The 21226-nt window shown below is 45.4% G+C and overlaps 1 protein-coding gene across 4 annotated transcripts in view; it reads right to left on the bottom strand.

The window, feature by feature from the left end:
- Positions 1–970: 970 nt before the first annotated feature.
- Nudt13 (nudix hydrolase 13) overlaps positions 971–21226 on the bottom strand; it is a 23469-nt gene continuing 3213 nt past the window's right edge. Inside the window, exons 2-9 of one of the 4 annotated variants that reach the window (XM_021181856.3) lie at positions 17347–17439; positions 14052–14191; positions 12228–12362; positions 10741–10847; positions 8715–8840; positions 7713–7824; positions 6476–6630; positions 971–1694 (exon numbers count right to left, since the gene is read on the bottom strand). In XM_021181856.3, the coding sequence (XP_021037515.1) occupies positions 1494–1694; positions 6476–6630; positions 7713–7824; positions 8715–8840; positions 10741–10847; positions 12228–12362; positions 14052–14191; positions 17347–17429 (1059 nt within the window). In that variant the 5' untranslated portion in view covers positions 17430–17439 and the 3' untranslated portion in view covers positions 971–1493. The remainder of the gene's footprint in view (positions 1695–6475; positions 6631–7712; positions 7825–8714; positions 8841–10740; positions 10848–12227; positions 12363–14051; positions 14192–17346; positions 17440–21226) is intronic. The other 3 variants (XM_029469334.2, XM_029469335.2, XM_085828391.1) reach the window with 3 other exon arrangements.

Here is a 21226-nt window from a genome sequence, read left to right as displayed (position 1 = left end):
CATAGCCTGGAAATTTAAACTTAAATATTTTACCGTTACACAAAAAGGTCTTTTCTCATCCCCACCCCATTCTTGTTTTCCAAACTTTGGGTCATAGAACCAAAAAAAAAAAAGGAGAAGGAGGGAGGAGGAGAAGAAGAAAAGAGTCTGAATAAAGGCATGGAAATTTAATTCCTCCAGAGAAACTTCTCCCTTACAGTGGCAAGGTACAGATGACATGGGTCTGGGATACAGGTCGGTGACAGGCTGGCCTAGATGCATGAGGTCTGAGTTCAGTCTCTAGCACAGTGGGAAGGGAAGGAAGTGCAGGGTCATATTTGTGGGAAGGAATCCCGACTCAGGCTTCAGGCTTAGTGCTTGCTTATCCTCGCTAATTCCTCACTTAAGCAGCGCCCTCAGTGTGTGTGTGTGTGTCATGTTTAGTCTTTTTCCCTAGGTCACAAACTGAGTGAGCGAAAGAGAAGGAAAGACAGTATAGTCTTAAATCATCTCGCACCCTTCTGGGATTTAGCTACTTCAAAAGAATACCGCCTCTGGTTGCCTGCAGAATACTCCAAGGAAGACCTATGCTTCCACTTCCCTCATCCCTTCAGAGCTTCAACACAAAAACAGAACCCTAACTTTTGGGCTGAGGATGCGCCTCCATGGTAGAGCATGTCTCTACCAAGCAGGAAGCCCTAGGTTTGATCTGCAGCGACAACGGCTACTAAAAAGTCAACCTTTGACTGCCACACATGGGAGTGCGTGTCTGTAGGTGTTGGAGAGATGGCTCGGTGCTGCTCATCTGGAAGACCCAGGCTTGATTCCCAGCACCCATTTGGCAGCTCACCACAGTCTAGCTTCAGTTCCAGGGACCCACACCCTCTTTTGGCCTCCACAGGAACTAGGCATTGCATGTTGTACAGAGACATACACACAGGCAAACGCTTATGCAAATAATAATAATATAAAAAATATACCTTCACACAAATTCGAAAGCACATAAAATGTTATTTTTCTGTGAGGACAGAAGCAACTCAAATGTGAGTTGAGAATTGTTAATATTTTGGCAGTAAGATAAATCACCCTGGCACGTTTGGCAGTTCCTATAAATCCAGCATCAGCCAGTCCAGGAGGATGTTGTTCCCACAGTCTTGGGCTACACCCAAGCCAGTCAGCAACCTCCCCTCAGCTTTGCACTGTTAGCATCTCATCAGTCAACTCCTTACAGTTTTTATTTTCTTTTTAAGTGACGGTGTCTAATATGTTGTCCCGGTTGTCCTGGGCAAAAGCGACGCTCTCACCTCCGCCTCCATGGTAGCTGGGACAAGTACAGGTCAAGCTGCTCTATCCAGTTTACACCAACATTTTCCGTGGAGCATTAGAAGGCACTTCTGGCAGTGGAACTCCTCAGAGAGCCTCTGCCCTGGGAGGCTTTGTCACCTCCCTTCGCAGTTCATCTCCAGAGTCCCCTGCAGCAATGCCCAGGAGGGATCCAAACGGCTCCATTTGAGCTAAGCAGCCAGGGAAGAACAGCTCAGTGTCTCCACCCACTTCTTAATCAAGTGGTGGGCAATGGCTAACTTGGGAGGCAGCAACAATGAGGAAGCCTCACTGGGCTGCAGAGCCAAGGAGCCCTTTCTCCTCAGGGCTGTGGTCACCTCATCAAGACTGAACCAGGCGGCTGCCTCTAGTTCCTTCAAGTTCACCTGAATCTGAAAGACAAGGAAGGGGTACAGGGTAGGGGTAAAGTTAGGAACTATGAAATATAAAACACTATGGCCAAAATGAGCAAATTCATAGAGGACGGTGCAGTCTTAGATGGGAACACCTGGGACCAATGGCTAGGTTAAAATCAGTTCTAGATAATGTTCAGAAACTGAACAGAGAATTCAATGTATTTTGAAATAGTTCTAAAAAAGATAAATTTTTAAAAATTTTATCCTATTTGTACAATAGTTATAATTTTTTAAATGCTTCTTGTCTAAGGCTGATGGCATTTGTTAAGCCCAGATGCAGTCCCCAGTGCACACACACATAAAATCCTAAAGCAGACACTTAAACTATCGAGTGGCAAGGCATGAGTGAGTGTGTCGCATCAAGTATATAACCCTTTCAATTAAAAAGAAGCTGCAGGGTCACTGGGATGGCTCAGTGGGTAGAGGCACTTGCTGTCAATCTGAGTGTGGTCCTCAGAGTGCATATGACCAAAGGAGAGGACAGACTCCTGAAACTTGTCTTGGATGTCCATATATGTCCATACACAAATACAGGCAATTTTTTTTAAAGAATCAACATTCATACAAATGGTATTCTCTTTAAAGGATAAAGGTTAATGATAACTGAAAGCAAGAAGCAAAGTAAACACAGACTGTCCCAGGAAGTGGAAGCAGATTAGAGAGCCCATAAAAATCAGAGGACAGAACAGGCAAACCAGGCAGGGCATTCAGGGACTTCCATCTGTCAGACATGCCACAAACAAGCAAGGTGAATTTAGGTAAGACATCAAAGTCCCTGTCAATCAGAGGTTCCTATAGTTTTATTTCACTAGTCCCCAACATCCCCAATTCCTTGGGCAGGAACACCAATCCCAAACTGTTAAGTGAGGTATGTATGTGCATTCTATTTCTATGTAAGGAACTGTTAAAAACTGAAAAATAAATCACAGCATACATGGACTTGGCACATGGATACACACACCAAAGAGTGAAGCTGGACTCTTTGTACCAAAATCCAATGCAAAATAGATTAAAAATTAAATGTGTGTAGGAGATGTGATAGTGGACTGGGCACTGCCTTTTTATAGATGTGGCTTTAAAAGCAAAGGCAGGAAACGCTAAAGTAGACAGGGTAAGGTCAGAATAAAAACCTAGACAGCAAAGCAAGCACAGAACACAAAAGCACTTATAAGGTGAGAGAAGGTTTGCCGAACAAATATAAAGAATTAATGTCCAAAATCCATAAGGATTCTTTGTAGCTCAACAGCACAGATGGGATGTGTCCGAGCTCAGCGGTCCCATGCACCTTTGAGGTTCTGCGTCCAGTCGCTAGCACTGGAAAAAGACAAAAACACTCAACAGATGGCTCTTAAAAGAAGAAATTGTTTATAACTTTTTGTTTTTGTTTTTGAGACAGGGTTTCTCTGTGTAGCTCCGCCTGTCCTTCAACTCCCTTTGAAGACCAAGCTGGCCTTGAACTCAAGACATTCACCTGTCTCAGTGCTTGGGATTCAAGGTGCATACCACACAGAGAAACCATATCTCAAAAAAAATAAAGAAAGGAGGGGGGAGGAGAAAGAGAAGGAGGAAGAGGAGAAGGAAGAGGAGGAGGAAGAGAAAGAGGAGGAGAAGAAAGAGGAGGAAGAGGAGGAGGAAGAGGAGGAGGGAGAGGAGGAGGAGGGAGAGGAGGAGGAGGGAGAGGAGGAGGAGGGAGAGGAGGAGGAGGGAGAGGAGGAGGGAAAGGAGGAGGAGGGAGAGAAGAAAGAGGAGGAGGAGGAGGAGAGGGAAGGAAGAAGAGGAGAAAAAGAAATATATATGGTCAACAATGTGTAATAAAGTACCAAGTTTCAGTGATCAGGGAAATTCAGAGCAACAGTGTGAGAGGCCCTGCTTACCCACTAAGATGGTGTGGCAGTGTGAGTGAGAATGCTCTCTAGAGGCTCATGTGTTTCAATGCTTGCTTCCCAGCTGGGGGGACTGGTGGTGGTGGTGGGTTTTTTTGTTTTGTTTTTGTTTTTTTTGTTTTTAAAGATTTATTTATTTTTATTTTCTGTATAGGAGTACACCATTGCTCTCTTCAGACACACCAGAGGAGAACATCAGATCCCATTACAGATGGTTGTGAGCCACCATGTGGTTGCTGGGAATTGAACTCAGAACCTCTGGAAGAGTAGTCAGTGTGCTCTTAACCACTGAGCCATCTCTCCAGCCCCCCCCCCCCGGAACTGTTTAGAAAGGATTAGGAGGCATGCCACTGGAGGGTGGGTCTTGAGTTTCAAAGTCTAGGTCATTCCCAATTAGGGTTCTCCCTCTCTCTCTCTCTCTCTCTCTCTCTTCCTCTCTCCCTCCCTCCCTCCCTCCTTTTTATGAATCAGATGTAATCCCTCAGCTATTTCCCCAGCGCCATGCCTGCTGCCATGCTTCCTCTGATGATGGTGATGGTGATGGTGATGGTGGACTCCCCCTCTCAAACTGTTAAGTAAGGCCCTGATTAATTGCTTTCTTTTATAAGTTGTTTTAGTATCTCTTCACAACAATAGAAAAGTAACTAAATCAGATTGCTACCATAAAAAAACAAGCCTGGGCATGGTGGCACATGCTTTTTGCACCTGGGGGGACAGAGGCAGATGGATCTCTGAGTTCAAGGCCAGCCTGGTCTACAGGGCAAGCTCCAGGACAGCCAGGTCTATATAGAGAAACCCTGTACAAACCAAAACAAACCAAGAAAAGAAGCCTGGAATGATGGCACACATCTGTAATCCCAGCACCTGGGAAGTTGAAGCAGGAGGATCCTAAATTTGCGGCAAGCCAGAGTGACATAGTAAATTGAAGGCTAGCCTGAGTTACAGACAGTAAGTCCCCGACTCAAAAATAGGTTCTGAAAATAGGGGACTATAACACATTATTGGCTGAAATGTAAATTTGTGCAGCCACTATGGAGAACTATTGAAGTCATAATAAATAATAAATAAATAAGGTGACACACACTTTCAATCCCAGCATTGGGGAGGCAGAGGCAGGAGGATGTCTGGAAGTTTGAGGCCAGCCTGGTCTACACAGTGAATTTCAGGCCCACCAGGGATACACTGTGAAATCCTCTCTCAAAAAAAAAAAAAACTTTAAAAAGTAGAACTATCATTTGATCCAGAGACCCCACTTCCAAGCATACATCCAAGTGCACTGCAGTCTGGGACTCACAAGTTCCTCTCGATTCCTACCGCCACTGCAGCACCGTTCCTCTCGATTCCTACTGCCACTGCAGCACCGTTCCTCTCTATTCCTACTGCCACTGCAGCACTGTTTCTCTCTATTCCTACCGCCACTGCAGCACTGTTTCTCTCTATTCCTACCGCCACTGCAGCACCGTTCCTCTCGATTCCTACCGCCACTGCAGCACCGTTCCTCTCTATTCCTACTGCCACTGCAGCACCGTTCCTCTCTATTCCTACTGCCACTGTAACACCGTTCCTCTCTATTCCTACTGCCACTGCAGCACTGTTTCTATTTCTACTGCCACTGCAGCACCATTCCTCTCGATTCCTACTGCCACTGCAGCACCGTTCACAGCACCCATGATAGGAAAACAGTCTGGATGTCTGTTAATGAAGAAAGTGTCACAGATACATATCACAAACTAGCACTGAGGATGTCGTTGCTCCTGTGTTTGGTGAGGTTCTAATGTAGTGCTAGGTTACCTCCAACTTGCTATGTCATTCAAAGCTGGCCTGGAACTCCTGGATCTTTCTTCCTCTGCTTCCCAAGTACTGAGGTAACCGGTATTTGTTACTCTGGCTGGCATTACTAAATTTTTTTAAATGAAGGGGAATTGTACATTTATAATAAGGTGATGGGCCTGGAAGACATGCTCAGTAGAAAAAGCCTGATATAAATTGTGCAAGGTCTCTGCAGCAGGGGTACTCTAAAATTGTCAAACACAAAGAAGCAAGGGTGGAGTGCCTGTTCCCAAGGGACGGAAGGAGGGGAATGGAGAAGTAGCGAATAAAGGATACAAAGTTTCACTTAACATAGTAAGTTCTGGAGGCCTGTACAACATCTACAGCTAGCAACATTGTGTTAAATACATTAAGCTACTGCTTATGTGAAATGCTCTTAGCACAGAGGAAATGGGGGGGGACAGAAAATAATGGGCTACTATGTTAAATGCTCTTAGCACAGAGGTAATGGGGAGGGGAGCATGGAAAGTAATGAGTAAGCTTATGACACTGATAGTAATGTCTGATGGAAGAAGGTTCCAGCTAGTAATGGCTTATCATTGGTTCCTGATACACGCTCATCTCCAAACCCAGCAGGTTAGATGCATTAGATGTCTACAGACATCTGTAGACATGTCTTAAAAAACAAAACAAAACAAAACAAAACAAAACAGGGTCTCATGTAGTCTAGGCTGGTCCCAAACTTCTGATCTCTTGCCTCCCCCTCCCAAGTGTTGGGGCTGTAAGTGGGTATTGCCAGGCTGGGTTTATATGGTGCTAAAGACTGAACCCCTGGCTTTGTTTGTTATGCTAGCACTCTACCAGCTGAGCTACACCCCAGTTCATGACATACTCTGTGTTCATTATACTTCAACAAAGCAGCTGGAAGAGAAGTCAGTCGTTTCATAACTGATACATAATGACAGTTACCTGTTTCCTTCTCAAATGCAAATTCCTTCTATATCACCACATAACCCAGACATTACTCCCCAAGACAAGTGCTCAGAAAATACATGCTGTTGGACAAAGGGGACAGAGCAAGCCAAGGGAAAGCTAAGACTTTACCTCTGTGTGCCCTGGTTTCACGGTTGCATGACAAGCGATCATGAGGGAGCTATTGGGAAAGGGCCAGTGCTGGGACGCAGAGTACTGTAAGTTTTCCACTTCCAGGCCCACCTCTTCCGCAACTTCTCGATGGACAGCCTCTTCCACACTTTCACCTACAAATGCTCAGATTAATTCCAGACAGCCCTGGAGCAGGAAAATCGTATGCTATCTATCTGCATCCTGATTCTCCTGGGAGCATCCCAAGTCTCAGTTCCCAGCACCAAGAATCAGATCCTGAGTGTATCAAGTGCTCAAGTGTAGCGGGTTAGCTATAATGCAGGGGAGTGGAGCAGTGCGGGTTAGCTATAACGCAGGGGAGTGGAGCAGTGCAGGTTAGCTATAATGCAGGGGAGTGGAGCAGTGCTGGTTAGCTATAATGCAGGGGAGTGGAGCAGTGCTGGTTAGCTATAATGCAGGGGAGTGGAGCAGTGCGGGTTAGCTATAATGCAGGGGAGTGGAGCAGTGCGGGTTAGCTATAACGCAGGGGAGTGGAGCAGTGCAGGTTAGCTATAATGCAGGGGAGTGGAGCAGTGCTGGTTAGCTATAATGCAGGGGAGTGGAGCAGTGCTGGTTAGCTATAATGCAGGGGAGTGGAGCAGTGCGGGTTAGCTATAATGCAGGGGAGTGGAGCAGTGCGGGTTAGCTATAACGCAGGGGAGTGGAGCAGTGCAGGTTAGCTATAATGCAGGGGAGTGGAGCAGTATGGGTTAGCTATAATGCAGGGGAGTGGGGCAGTGAAGCGGTGAGAGAGGCTACTGCTGCCCTCGCCTGGCTGTGGGACTCTGCTGCTTTTCACCATCTGTGGCTGCCCCCTGAAAACTAAAGAAGAAAAGAGTCTGAGGGAAAATGTGTGTACTGAAAGACTCAGGGAGAAGTACGCTAATGTCTACAATTTGTTCATCAGAAAAATAAGATGGGCTGATGGCAGGGCAGCGAGAAAGATGCAGAGAGGAGAAAAGTGTATTAAAGATTACAGAACTGAGGCAGTGGGTGTGGGCATTCAGTATATAATTAATTCTTCCAGCTATCTGCATGTTCGAGATTGTGCCCCCGTTATGCAGGAAACTCTATGTAATTCCAGGATACTTTCCTGGGACATGAGAGGGATGGATGTTTGTGGCTCTAAGCATGATGGCAATAGGAGAGGTGTGTTATCTTCCAGCATCACTGGCAGCTCCTCCCCTAAACTCCTTACCTATGTCACAGAAACCTGCCAGGGCAGAATATAACCCCTTGGGAAAGGAACTCTGGCGGGCAAGTAGGCATCGGGCCCCATCTGACACCAGTGTGATCACTACGGGCGCCATCTAGGACAGAAGAGTGGAAGTTGACATGCTGGCACTTTGGGGCTTAGAGGGCAACTGGAATGGACGATTGTGGGAACCATTTGAGCACACAAGCTTCCTTCCCCATGAGAGAGTAGCAACAGCCTTCTTGGACTACTGTCCCCAACTTTCTGTTTCTTTTCTTTTCTTCTTCTTTTTTTTAAATCGAGACAGAGTTTCTCTGTATAGCCCTGGCTGTCCTGGAACTCACTTTGTAGACCAGGCTGGCCTGGAACTCAGAAATCCGCCTGCCTCTGCCTCCCGAGTGCTGGGATTAAAGGCGTGCACCACCATGACCGGCTACTTTCTGTTTCTCTCTTTTTGTTTTACATTGCAAATTCTAGGAGAGCCAGGGTGACATAGAGACCCTCGTTCAAAAAGCGAAGGGAGAGAAAAAAACATTGAGATTAATTTTTATTTATTTACTTATTTATTTATTTATTTACTTATAGACAAGGTTTCTCTACATAGCCCTGGCTGTCCTGGAACTCACTATCATGGAGACCACCTGCTGCTGCCTCCCAGGTGCTGAGCACAGTGTCTGGCTGTTCGTTTGTACTTTAAATGTATGAATGCTTCCCTGCATGAGTGTATGTGCAAGATGTGCATGCCTGGTACCTGGTGAGGCCAGAAGAGGGCACTGGATCCCCTGGAACTGGAGTTACAGAGTATTGCAAGCTGCCATGTGGTTGCTAGGAATCAAACCCCCAGAAGAGCCAGTGCGCTTAACTGTCAGCCGTCTCTCCAGCCCCTTGGTTTTTTTTTTTTTTTTTTTTTTTTTTTTTTTTTTGTGAGAGTACCTCATGTAGCCCAGGCTACCTCCACCTCCCAAGTCCTGGGACTGCGGTATGTTCCACCCCCACGGGCCTCACCTGTGGATAATAGATGATTTTACTGGAGGGACACACTCGCTTGCTGCCAGCCATGTTCTTCTGGGTGGGCTGCCCACTTTTGCTGCAGAACTGATGACCGTCATGCCAGCGGAGAAGAGCCTGAGCCTGCAGACACAAAGGCGGGGCTGGCTTTAGAGAAAGGTACCGAGCACAATTCATGGGGGAAGTCTTTTCCTAGCTCACTTACTTTAAAAAAAGTTATTTAATTGTGTTTTTAATGGGGTTGGGGGGTGGTACATGTGCCAACATGCATGGATGGCTCAGAAGAGAACTTTGCAGAGCTGGTTCCCTAATCTACCTTTACAGACACCATCCCAGGCCACCAGGCTTGTATGGCAAGCACCTTTACCTGCTGGACCATCTCACTGGTCCTAGCACGCTTACTTCAAGTGGCTTTAAACTATAAAATAAGGAAATGATCTAAATATATTTTCCTAGCATCAAAAACCTAAAAGGAAACATATTTTATGTTTTTAATTTTAATTTTTTTTGGGGGGAGGCGGGACTCTACATCTTCACGTATAGTAGGAAGTAATCTATTGAGCTATATCCCTAGCCTAAACGGTATTTTGAAATGCAGTATGAATCATTTAAAATATAATATACAACAAATATATATAAGTATATATAATATATGCACACACAAAATATAAGTATAATATAAATGTACAGAATATACAGTAACATAATACACACCCATGAAACATGACCCAAATTAAAAAGGAAACATTTCAATTTCCATTATAGTTAAGCATTTGTTTTATATTTTTTCCTCAGTGAAGTCATGACTTTTTTTTTTTAAATTGTGATGTGTGTGTGTGTGTGTGTGTGTAGGTCAGAGGATAACTTTAGGAAGCAGTTCTTGCCTTCCACCTTGATGACAGTCGTAACGACTTTGCTGTGTAGTGTGCTCCATGTTAGTGGTCCCTGAACTTTCAGCCGTTCGCTGCCTCTGCCTCAGATCTTGCCCTAGGACTACTGGGATTCCAGGAGCACAGCACAGCCTCTGGCTTTGATGTGGGGGCCCGGGTGGAACTCCAGTCAGGTCTGTGCCATGTGCTTTCACGCACTGAGCCTTTCCCCAGCTCAACTTGTGAGTTTTCTTTTTTCAACTAAAAACGTCTTAGGGGTTTTGGTTTAACTTAGAACAGGCAATCAAGGCCACAGCATCCAGGTGCGGTGGTACCTGTGTAGCGATGCCTGAGACCCCAGCACTGGGGCAACGGACGCTCCCGGCTACCCTCAGCTATACAGCAAGCTGAAGGCATGCCTTTAAAATGAAAACAAAACAAAACATTAAAGACTGGTATGATGATAAGTCCTATTAACATGGTAGGATTTAGAATCCCCATGGAAACAAATCCTTGAGCATATCTGAGAAAGGTGATCTAGATTAGTTTAACTGAGCTGAGAAGACCCACTCTAATTGTGTCTGAGACCATATTATGAGATGGGGTCCTGCATGGAATAAAAAGGATAAAACCCTGTTTCAGAAAAGAATTTACAAGTCAACAATAAAAATAAAATAATTGAAATCTAAAGCTATGAGATCAAGTTATTAAAACAACATAAAATATAACATAATGTGTATATAATGCTGTGAAGTTAAAAATATTTATGAGGTTGCCTGGAGAGATGGCCGAGTGGCTAAGAGTGCATGCTGCTCCTGCAGAGGACCAGAGTTCAGTTCCCAGTGCGAATGACTTCTGATTGCTGTTCACAACCACACATTACAAGCCAGTGGCCCCTTCTGGCCTCTGAAGACACCAAGACTCATATGCACATACCTGCACGCAGGCATGTATGCACGCACGATTAAAAATAAAACCTTTAAAAAACTTTTAGGAGACTGATAGACTCTGGTGTCTTGTCCTTAGGAGGTAAACTTTCACAGCAGCTTTGCCAAAAGTGAATGGAGAAACCACGTCACCCCAAGATGGCATGCACACGTGCCCTCGTCCATGCACACATCGTTATTATACTTCCCACAGAACTGAGGAACTACCGTGAACAGCAAGGAGGAGTCCACCGAGTTCAGCTGGAAAAGAGCCTGCCTCAGCTTGATGAAAGAACCTCCGAGCTCTGCTTCCATTTCAGATTTCGGCAAGGAGGCTAAAAAATTAGAAAAGAGAATGCAATTAAAGGGCCAACCAGCTTTGCTTCTGTGCAGTCCATCCGTCAGAGCACTGCTCCCCAAACTTGCCCAAGAGACTCATCTAGGTTTTGGGAAATGACATAGGTTCCCAAGCTTCTACCTGGGGGTGAGAAAGGGTTGAGAGGGGAGGAAGGGGGAGAGGAGGGGGAGGGGGGAGGGAGAGGTGAGGGGGGGAGAAAGAGAGAGAGGGGTGGGGGAGAGAGAGAGAGAGAGAGAGAGAGAGAGAATATGCATGCACAAGAATGTGTGTTACATGGAATACGTGCTCTGGGTCCCCACACCTGAATGTTGGAAGCGTGAAAACACCTTTAACGAGTACTTAGGTAACTCTCAGGTTAGCGTAGCACAGTATTTCTCCAGATCCTCTTTCCAGCGGTCAAGCTGCTGGAGCAGCGATACTTGTCCTTGGGAAAGATAAAATGGGGGCCTAACTCACCCACCACCACACTTACACCCCGACACTGAAGAGAGGAGAGCACATGGTAGCATCCATGGCCAGGGTCAGCCAGCTCTGCAGTGCAGAGATGAGGGCCCACAGCCACTCCACCGGAACATTTTTATGAAAAAAAAAAAAAAACAAAAACGATAGCAAGACTTTGTTTTTTGAGACAGAGTGTTGTGTAGCCAGCCTGGCCTCGTGCTCTATGTAGCCGAGGGTGAGCTTGAACTTGTGATTCTCCTGTTTCACTTTTCAAGCTCTAGGATTGCAAGAATGTGCTACGCTGGCAAGCTTTTGCTCTGGTCTGGTTGTTGTTGTTGTTTTGAGTTTTTTGTTGTTTTGGTTCTTTTTTGGGGGGGGGGGTTGTTGTTGTTTTGCTTTTTTGTTTTTGTTTAATTTTGTTTTGTTCACTATGTAGGCTGAACTGGCCTAGAATTTAAAACTATTTGGTTTCAGCCTCTTCAGAGTGCTGGGATTACGTACTGCCATACTCAGTTTTAAAGATGTGAATTTTAAAATATTTATTAAATAGTTAAAACATAAAATGTATAACTGTATGGGGAATAATAAGCAAGTGTGCTCTCACCACTTGGAAAGAAGCCATTATGATGCCCTCGATTTTTATCCAGGGAAGGCAGTACATGTCCGTTATCCCAGCACATGGGAGGCTGAGGCAGAAGGGCTGGACTGGAGGCCAGCCTGGGCTACAGAGCAAGTGTCAGGCCATCGAACACTTCATAGTGATGATACCGGATATTAGTATTTTTATATCCTTATTTAAGGAGGAAAGCTGATAATGTGCTGATATGTGTAAAAGTTTCCTTGAGGTGACATTCCACAAGACCCTGCAGTCTGAGGGCAGCCGGGAGAGCCTGTCTGTCAGGAGAGGGGCACATACCACGGCTGGCGGAGACACTCTCCAGACCTAGATCCAAAGCAAACCATGCTTCCTGCTGCTCGGAGCACCCAACCAGCACCGAATCTTCAATTCTTTGCGAATCCTGTCCGAACTTACCCAGCAGCCCTTCCAACTCTAAACAACAAGGAGGAAGAGGGAGAGAAAAGGTGAGACTCGGATCTGAGTCGCATCACCATGTGCGACCCACAGGAAGGGCTTCTGCTTAGAGCACACGGTTGCTCCCTCGGCTTCCCCTGGGGTCGGTTACAGAATAGGCTCACAGGCCAAAGTTGCCTGTTCTCAAATCGATGCTTATATGGAACAAGGCAGTACTTGCCAAGACTTTAAATAGTTCTTGGTTTCTTAAAGTATCAAACAATGCAACTATGTATCCAGCTGTTTTACACTATTTCGGGAATAATGACAATGACGACCATCTGACCATGTTTAGTATACCACAGATTTTTTTTTTTTACCTTAACTCTATGTTTGCAGGACTTTTTTTTTCCTGCTACTGAGATTGAATCCACGTGAGGTAGGGGAGGTCTCAATAAGAACAGCCCTCGTGGGCTGGAGAGTTGGCTTGCTCTTAAGAGTGGTTAAGAACACTGACTGCTCTTCCAGAGGTCCTGAGTTCAATTCCCAGCAACCACATGGTGGCTCACAACCATCTGTAATGGGATCGGATGCCCTCTTCTTGTGTGTCTGAAGACAGCTACAGTGTACTCATATACATTAAATAAATAAATCTTAAAAAAAAAAAAGAATAGTCCTCATAAGCTCCTATGTTTGATAATTGGTCCCCAGTTAGTAGGACTGTTTGGGAAGGAGGTGTGGCCTTGTTGGAGGAGGTGTTATTACTGTGTGGGGAGTGAGCACGCAGTAGGGGTCTGAGGTTTCAAAAGCCCACGCTGTTTCCAGGGTCTTCTCTGCCTCTTTCTCTATGTAATTTCTCAGCTGCTGCTCCAGTGCCATGCCTGTCTGCCAGCTGCCGTGTTCCCTGCCACAATAGTAAGCCCAAATACACTCCTTCTTCTGTAAGTTGCTTGGTCATGTGTTTTATCACAGCAACAGAAAAGCAACCAAGATGCTCATGTGTGCAGGCCAAGTGCTCTCCACTGACTGACTCTCTCTCTCTCTCTCTCTCTCTCTCTCTCTCTCTCTCTCTCTCGTGCGTGTGCTCGCGTGTGCACACACACACACACACCACAAACCCAGCAGTCGGGCTTTGAAGAATTCCCAGTTCACACTGGAACCTCAAAGATACCGCCCCCCCCGATCCAGAGGCTTACATCTCTAGATGCATGTACTGAAAGGGGTCTCAAAAGTCATTTGTATTCAGTTTCAACCCTAGCAGAACCAGGTTAGGATGTAAACCTTAAACTATGTAATGTGCGCTAGCAATCATTTGCCGAAGGCAAGGCTGGGCAAAGCTTCTATGAAAAGAGACACCAAGTCTTTTAGAGTCTATATGTTGTCTTCTGTGACTACGCAAATGCTATTGCCTGGACATAGTGTGTCCAGGAACAAGTATGGCTGTGTTCCAATACGATTTTATTGACAAAATGGGCAGCAAGCTTTGGAACAGCAGCTCCATGGACCTCCGTTTTAAGGCACTCATGGTTCATATTACCACCAAAAATACCTAGCAATTCAAGTTCATATAATGAGTTATTAATTAGCAGAAATGGTTATGTAAGCTTGATCAAGAGCTGTTTGAAAAATCTGAACTTTAAAATGCAAGGATTTTTTTTTTTTTGAACTACCTGAATCCCACCTGGTGGGGGAAGACTCACCTACTCCACTGGTACACTTTGACCTTACCTGCTCGGCTAAGCCGGGGCACCAGGTATCGATGTCCTGACGCCTGGAGCAAAGGATCCAGGTCATGAAAGAGGTAAAACACTCCTGTCTGCTGAGCCTTCCTGCAGGCCTCTTCATCTTCCTTCAATTCAAATAAGTATCTGTATTTGGGAAATAAGCCATTGAAAGACCATACTTAGGCGAATGCGGTGACTCAGCAGGTAAAAGATGCTTGTTGTCCAGTCCAAGGACCTGAGTTCAGTCTCCAGAACCCACATGGTGGAAGGAGAGGCCAGGCCCCCCATGTTATCCTCTGACCTCTTCATGCGTGCTGTGAACATATCCAGACAGAACCCACGCTAAATAAACAAGCAAACATAAATAAATCACACTTGGCTGTATATCTATCATTCATCTGGGGACATTCTTCTAAATTCTCCTGCAGTTTTATGTATTATGTATGTATGCATATGTGTATGTATGCATGTGTGAATGCATGTATGTGTATCACTAAGTTGCCCTGGCTGGTCTTGAACTCACTCTGTAGTCTAGCAAGGCCTTGAATATAATCCTCCTGCCTCAGCTTCTAGTGTAGACATGAATACAGGGCTGTGCTGTCATGCCAAGCTCCATTCACTTATTTTCATCCCAGTTTGCTCGCAAGCTGGCCATCCTGCTGCTCCTCCCCTCTGTCCCTCTGCGTGTCATTGCACCATTTGTTCATTGTCTCCCCAAGCCGACTGTGACCTGTGCAAGCACAGAGTCCCCCATCCTTGGCTTTTCATCTCTGTAATTAGCATGATGAATGGCTTAGCTCAATACGCATCCATTGACTTGAACTTCAAGGGAAATGAATACTGAATTAAACATTAAGGAACTTTGCCAGTGTTACATGGTGAGACAAGAATTTGCAGGCACTGGACTAAAAGGAATATGAGGACAATGATAAAAACCTCAGCACAGAAGGACCACAGATGGGAGCGGGCTGTACTGCGGAAGAGCATAAACGCTTTTAGGAATTCCCACTCATTCTAGGGAAGACAAGGCACACATCGGCCATCAGCACACCCTTGTTCAGACATGAACTCTTTCAACTTCTTAAGTGTACCATACAGCCCATTCTTGACTGATATAATTCATAATGATAATATTTTCAGTAGCCAAAATAAAAATGTGGACTAAGGAAACTTTCTAGGCTGGGCATGGTGGCACACACCTTTAACCCTAGCACTTGGGAGGCAGAGGCAGTAGATCTCTGTGAGTTCTGGGACATTGAGAGCTATGTACAGAGACACTGTCAGAAAAGAAGGAAGAAGAGGAAGAGGAAGAGGAAGAGGAAGAAGAGGAGGAGGAGGAAGAAGAAGAAGAGGAGGAGGAGGAGGAAGAAGAAGAGGAGGAGGAGGAAGAAGAAGAAGAGGAGGAGGAGGAAGAAGAAGAAGAGGAGGAAGAAGAAGAGGAGGAAGAAGAAGAAGAAGAAGAAAAGGAAGGAAGGAAAGAAGGAAGGAAGGAAGGAAGGAAGGAAGGAAGGAAGGAAGAAAGAAAGAAAGAAAGAAAGAAAGAAAGAAAGAAAGAAAGAAAGAAAGAAAGAAAGAAAGAAAGAAAGAAAGAAAGAAAGAAAACTTACTGGTTTTTCAAAAAGAGATAATGAATCAAGTTCTGGGCGTCTCTAGTAGCTTCACTTAGGATGGTGAGAGTCTGTCCACCAGCTTCACAAATTGAATTAGAGTCTTTAAAAACCACTGGTGACTAAATGTGTGTTGTCTTGGGGGATTATTTATTAACTTTTTGTGTACTTTTTACAAAATTTTTTTCTTATTTATTTATTTATTTGTGTGTGTGTGTATGTTTGTGTATGTGTGTGTGCTTTTTAAAACCCTAAAACCAGGGCTGGAGAGATGGCTCAGTGGTTAAGAGCACTGGCTGCTCTTCAAGAGGTCCTGAGTTCAATTCCCAGCAACCACATGGTCGCTCACAGCCATCTGTAATGGGATCTGATGCCGTCTTCTGATGTGCCTGAAGACAGCTACAGAGTATCCATATACATAAAATAAATAAATCTTTAAAAAAAGAAAAAACCCTCAAACCAAACTAAGGCTGCGTCTCAGTGGTAGAGCTCACCTTGCATGTGAAAGGCCCTGGGCTTGATCCCAACACAAAAGGACAAAAAAATTGAGCCCTAAAACAGACTCTCAAGTTTATGCCATATTTTGATAACTGGGAAACGTATTTTACAGATGTTTTCTGTAAGATCTGGAAACATCTGTAAAAGCAACAAGCAGAGTTGGCATAACATGGAAACACCTGTCGGGGAAAAGTCATCCTGAGCTACGTGTGTGGTAAGACCCTACCACAAATGACAAATAGGAGATGTAGAGATGACTCACTCAGTAAAGTGTCTGCTATACCAACATGAAGACCAGAGTTTGTATCTGTGGCACACAGAAAAAGCTGGGCAGAGCTCTATAATCCCAGTGCTACGGAGGTAGAGACAAGAGGGGCTTGCTGGCTAGCCAGTCATGGAGTTCTAGGTTCAGTGAGAGATCCCATCTCAAAAAATAAAGTGGGGGACTAAAGAAATGGTTCTGTAATTAAGAGCACTGGCTGCTCGTCCATAGGACCTGGGTTCGGGTCACAGTACCTCCACGGCAGCTCATGACCATTTATGTGAGTTCCAGAGGATCTAACTCCCTCTTCTGTGGATGCTGCACTGACACAGTACACAAACACATGCAGGCCAAATACCCATGCACATAAAACTTGAGGAAACTAGTACGGTGGAGAAGTGATTGAGGAAGCTATCTGGTCAACCTGCCTCCATCTGCATATGGACATCTATATACATTCACCCTTCTCCACAGGGGTTGCCATAAATATGTACACACACATGAAAAATACAACTAGATCCCATCTGAAAACAAAAACAATAACAACAATGACAAAAAAGAACAGTCTCTTTTTTTGAGAGGCAATGTTTCATATAGCCTGGGGTGACCTCAACTTCTCTATGTAGATAAGAACGATCTTGTATTCCAGATCCTCCTGCCTCAGTCGCCCACATGCTGGGAACACAGGTGTACATCGCCACCCTTGGGTGAAAGGACAGTGTCTTATCCGAGTGGAGCTTGTAGTCAAGAGCATGAAACACTTTACGCAGTTTTAAATTTAGTGCTGAATGGCTTTCAATTGTAAATAATTTACAGGGGGTGTTATTTTGCGTAGTTTTTATCTCATATATTTAATTCTTAATATGGAGCGCTTAAGAGTTGACATTTTAGTATTTAATAGGCCAAAACTAATCAGACTGGTCAGGACTCACCGTGCCTTAGTGACATAGGTTGACAGCAGCCTATAGCACCCAAAAGATTTCCTCCTGAAAAATGTTCTACAATACAGAGACATTGTCCGGTTCCTAGAGAAAAACAGAGGGTTCTTGTTTGTTTGGCGTTTGTTGTTGTTGTTTGTTTTGATCACAATATGCATTTAAAGCAATAAATCAACAAGGGAGTTATAGTTTAAGCCTGGACAGAATCACTTTGCAGTATCAGGAAATAGCAAAATAAAACAGCAACAACAACAACAAAATAAGACTCAGGCTTTGACTTTGTTTTTTAAGACAGTGACTCCTTATGTAGCCCTGGCTGACCTCAGACTCCTCCTGCTTCTCCTCCTGAGTGCTGGAGTTTTAGATGTGCAAAACCACCCCTGGTCTTCAATGCATCTTATCACTAAACAGGGTCTCAAATTTCCAGTGACAAGGTTTCTCTGTATAGACCAGGCTGACCTTAAACTCAAAGAGATCTACCTGTTTCTGCCTCCCAAGTGCTGGGATTAAGGTGTGCACCACCACACCCAGCTCCATGCTTATTTTCTGATATACAAAATTGAAACCCATTCTACTAAACTAGTAAATTAAGAGAATCAGCTAATTAACATAAGTAGTGCACTTCCTCCTCCATGCTGTGAAGCAGGAGCTGGGAGGCCAGTTGCAAAGCCAACCATCTCTCTCTCTTCCAAGGTCCCTAAGTAGGCCGTGCCCAACACTTAACAATATGGTACAAGTGGAAATGATGTGTATCCCTTCTGGGACGAAGCAATTAGCAGTGAATATGGCTTCTTCAGGGTCTGGAAGACGCCATCAGATGGAATAGCTTAGACCCTTGACTCACATACGGAGAAAAGCTTCCCGCCAACCCAAACTCTCCTGCATCGGACTGTTTGTAAGAAATGAATTCTGAGCATTGGGTACGGGTGGGAGTGGGGTCATAGGGCTTCTTCCATATTAAGAAGTTAAAAATAGCCAGACGGTGGTCTCAGCAGTGACAGAAGAGTACAACCTTTAATCCCAGCACTTGGAGGCAGGAGGCAGGAGGCAGGAGGCAGGAGGCAGGAGGCAGGAGGCAGGAGGCAGGAGGCAGGAGGCAGGAGGCAGGAGGCAGGAGGCAGGAGGCAGGAGGCAGGAGGCAGGAGGCAGGAGGCAGGAGGCAGGAGGCAGGAGGCAGGAGGCAGGAGGCAGGAGGCAGGAGGCAGGAGGCAGGAGGCAGGAGGCAGGAGGCAGGAGGCAGGAGGCAGGAGGCAGGAGGCAGGAGGCAGGAGGCAGGAGGCAGGAGGCAGGAGGCAGGAGGCAGGAGGCAGGAGGCAGGAGGCAGGAGGCAGGAGGCAGGAGGCAGGAGGCAGGAGGCAGGAGGCAGGAGGCAGGAGGCAGGAGGCAGGAGGCAGGAGGCAGGAGGCAGGAGGCAGGAGGCAGGAGGCAGGAGGCAGGAGGCAGGAGGCAGGAGGCAGGAGGCAGGAGGCAGGAGGCAGGAGGCAGGAGGCAGGAGGCAGGAGGCAGGAGGCAGGAGGCAGGAGGCAGGAGGCAGGAGGCAGGAGGCAGGAGGCAGGAGGCAGGAGGCAGGAGGCAGGAGGCAGGAGGCAGGAGGCAGGAGGCAGGAGGCAGGAGGCAGGAGGCAGGAGGCAGGAGGCAGGAGGCAGGAGGCAGGAGGCAGGAGGCAGGAGGCAGGAGGCAGGAGGCAGGAGGCAGGAGGCAGGAGGCAGGAGGCAGGAGGCAGGAGGCAGGAGGCAGGAGGCAGGAGGCAGGAGGCAGGAGGCAGGAGGCAGGAGGCAGGAGGCAGGAGGCAGGAGGCAGGAGGCAGGAGGCAGGAGGCAGGAGGCAGGAGGCAGGAGGCAGGAGGCAGGAGGCAGGAGGCAGGAGGCAGGAGGCAGAGGCGACAGGAAAATCTGCATGAGTTCAAGGTCAGCCTGGTCTACAGGGACAGCCAGGGCTAGAGAGAAACTCTGTTTTATTTATTTATTTATTTAGGTTCTGGGGTTGAGTACAGAGCCAGGGCTAGAGAGAAACTCTGTTTGTTTGTTTGTTTGTTTGTTTTGGTTCTGGGGTTGAGTGCAGAGGCAAGCTTTGCAGTCTACCCTGAGCTCTGCCCAAAGTCTCCTGACTACTGACATTTATTATGTCTCAATGGCATTAGCCTAATAGAATAAATGAGATGTTTCAGACTCCCGAATCCAAGTTTCTCATCTATGAAAAACAACATTCTAGGCTGATGGGATGGCTCGGAAGGGGAAAGGTCCATGCCACCAAGCCTGACAACCCAATTCAGTCCCCAGGACCCATGTGGTGGAGGTGAAGAGCCAATTCTCACAAGCTGTCTTTTGACCTCCACAAATGTACCATGGCATGCATACATACACACAAAGGATATAAATTTAAAGTGTAAAAATTAAAAATCCAACATCTCTTAGAGAGTAAAGTTTGAGAAAAATCTCAGTGGTTCTCAATCTAGGGTGGTGACCCCTTTGGAGGTTGTATATCAGATATCCCGTATGTCAGATATTTACATTATCATTCATAACATAAAGTTACAGTTATGAAGCAGCAATGAAAGTTTTATTGTTGGGCATTGCCACAACATGAGGAACTGTATCAAAGGGTGACAGTATTAGGAAGGTTGAGAACCACTGATATAGATTTAAAAAAAATTAAAATCATGACCATTAGGAAAATATTTCAGTTCGCAGCTAGCAGATCATAGGAATCCAAGTTACTTTCTGTTTTTGTAGTATATTCTTTCTCTCAAAAGTCCACTTTCAGAATTGTGTTTATCTGACTCTTTGTTTTTACATTCCCGGGGAATGATCCCAGGGCCTCACGCATCTGAATGCTACCCATCTATAGCAAGCAAGCTCTCTACCACTGAGCTACATCCAGCCCAGTTTCTTTTAAAACTTATTTATTGGTGTGTTGTCTTTCCTGTGCAAGGTAACTTTCATATTAGTAGTAAAAATGTCAAGAAATTCCACTGAGAAAGTTAGGTCATTAGTACAATTAAACAACCAGCCGCCTTCCAACTGTGCCCGAGGGAAGCAAGCTTTGATGCGAGCCCACTGAAAGACGTTTAAAGTTCAGGCCGGCTTCTCAGTTGCACAATTCTGAGTCACTGATGACTAATTCGTGAATAGTTTTGCTTGCAATCTATGACTTAGGCAAGGGTAAGATATATTTAGCAAATGAAACTAAACAAAGTATTAGGGACTAATGTTCTTCAAGGTCGCTTAACAAACAAAAATATACAATATGAATCCTGTTCACAGAAGGCAGGATGTGCTATGTGGGTTATAAAGCACTCTGAGATGGTGTTAAAGGTGTAATTTTAATAATTTACATGTTCAGGTAATAATAATAATAGTATGTGTTTAAGGTCAATTTTACTATCTCATATATAACTCAGAAGTGTACATTGTTCTAATATTTTAAGGTTAATTTATGAATAACTATCAATGTGTTAAACTCTCTTTCAACAAAAATTCTACTTCTAAGAATTTATCCTAGGGAGGATAAATTTAAGAATGTTAATAAAAAAAAAAAAAAAAAAGAATGTTAATAAAAAAAATGATAGGGGTTGGAGGTGACTCAGCATTTGAAGGCACTGGCTGCTCTTCCAGAGGACCTATTCTGTTCCCACACCCAGGTGGCAGCTCAGAACCAGGAACTCCAGTCCCACAGGACTCAGTGCTCGATTCTGGCCTCCGCAGGCATCAGACGCACATGTGGTACATAGACATACATCGATACATATGACATAAATAAATTTTTTTAAAAATCATGAGAACGGGAGCCAGCAAGGTAGCTCAGCCAATATAAGCACTCACTGTGCAAACCTGATGGCCTGAGCTTGGTTCTTGGAACCCATGGTGGAAGGACA

Source organism: Mus caroli, unplaced genomic scaffold, assembly GCF_978045245.1.
Source record: "Mus caroli unplaced genomic scaffold, Mus_caroli_1 scaffold_12, whole genome shotgun sequence".
In the NCBI taxonomy this organism is placed as follows: domain Eukaryota; kingdom Metazoa; phylum Chordata; class Mammalia; order Rodentia; family Muridae; genus Mus; species Mus caroli.
The sequence above is the reverse complement of the archived record's forward strand: the minus strand, read 5'-3'. Positions and strand labels throughout refer to the sequence as shown.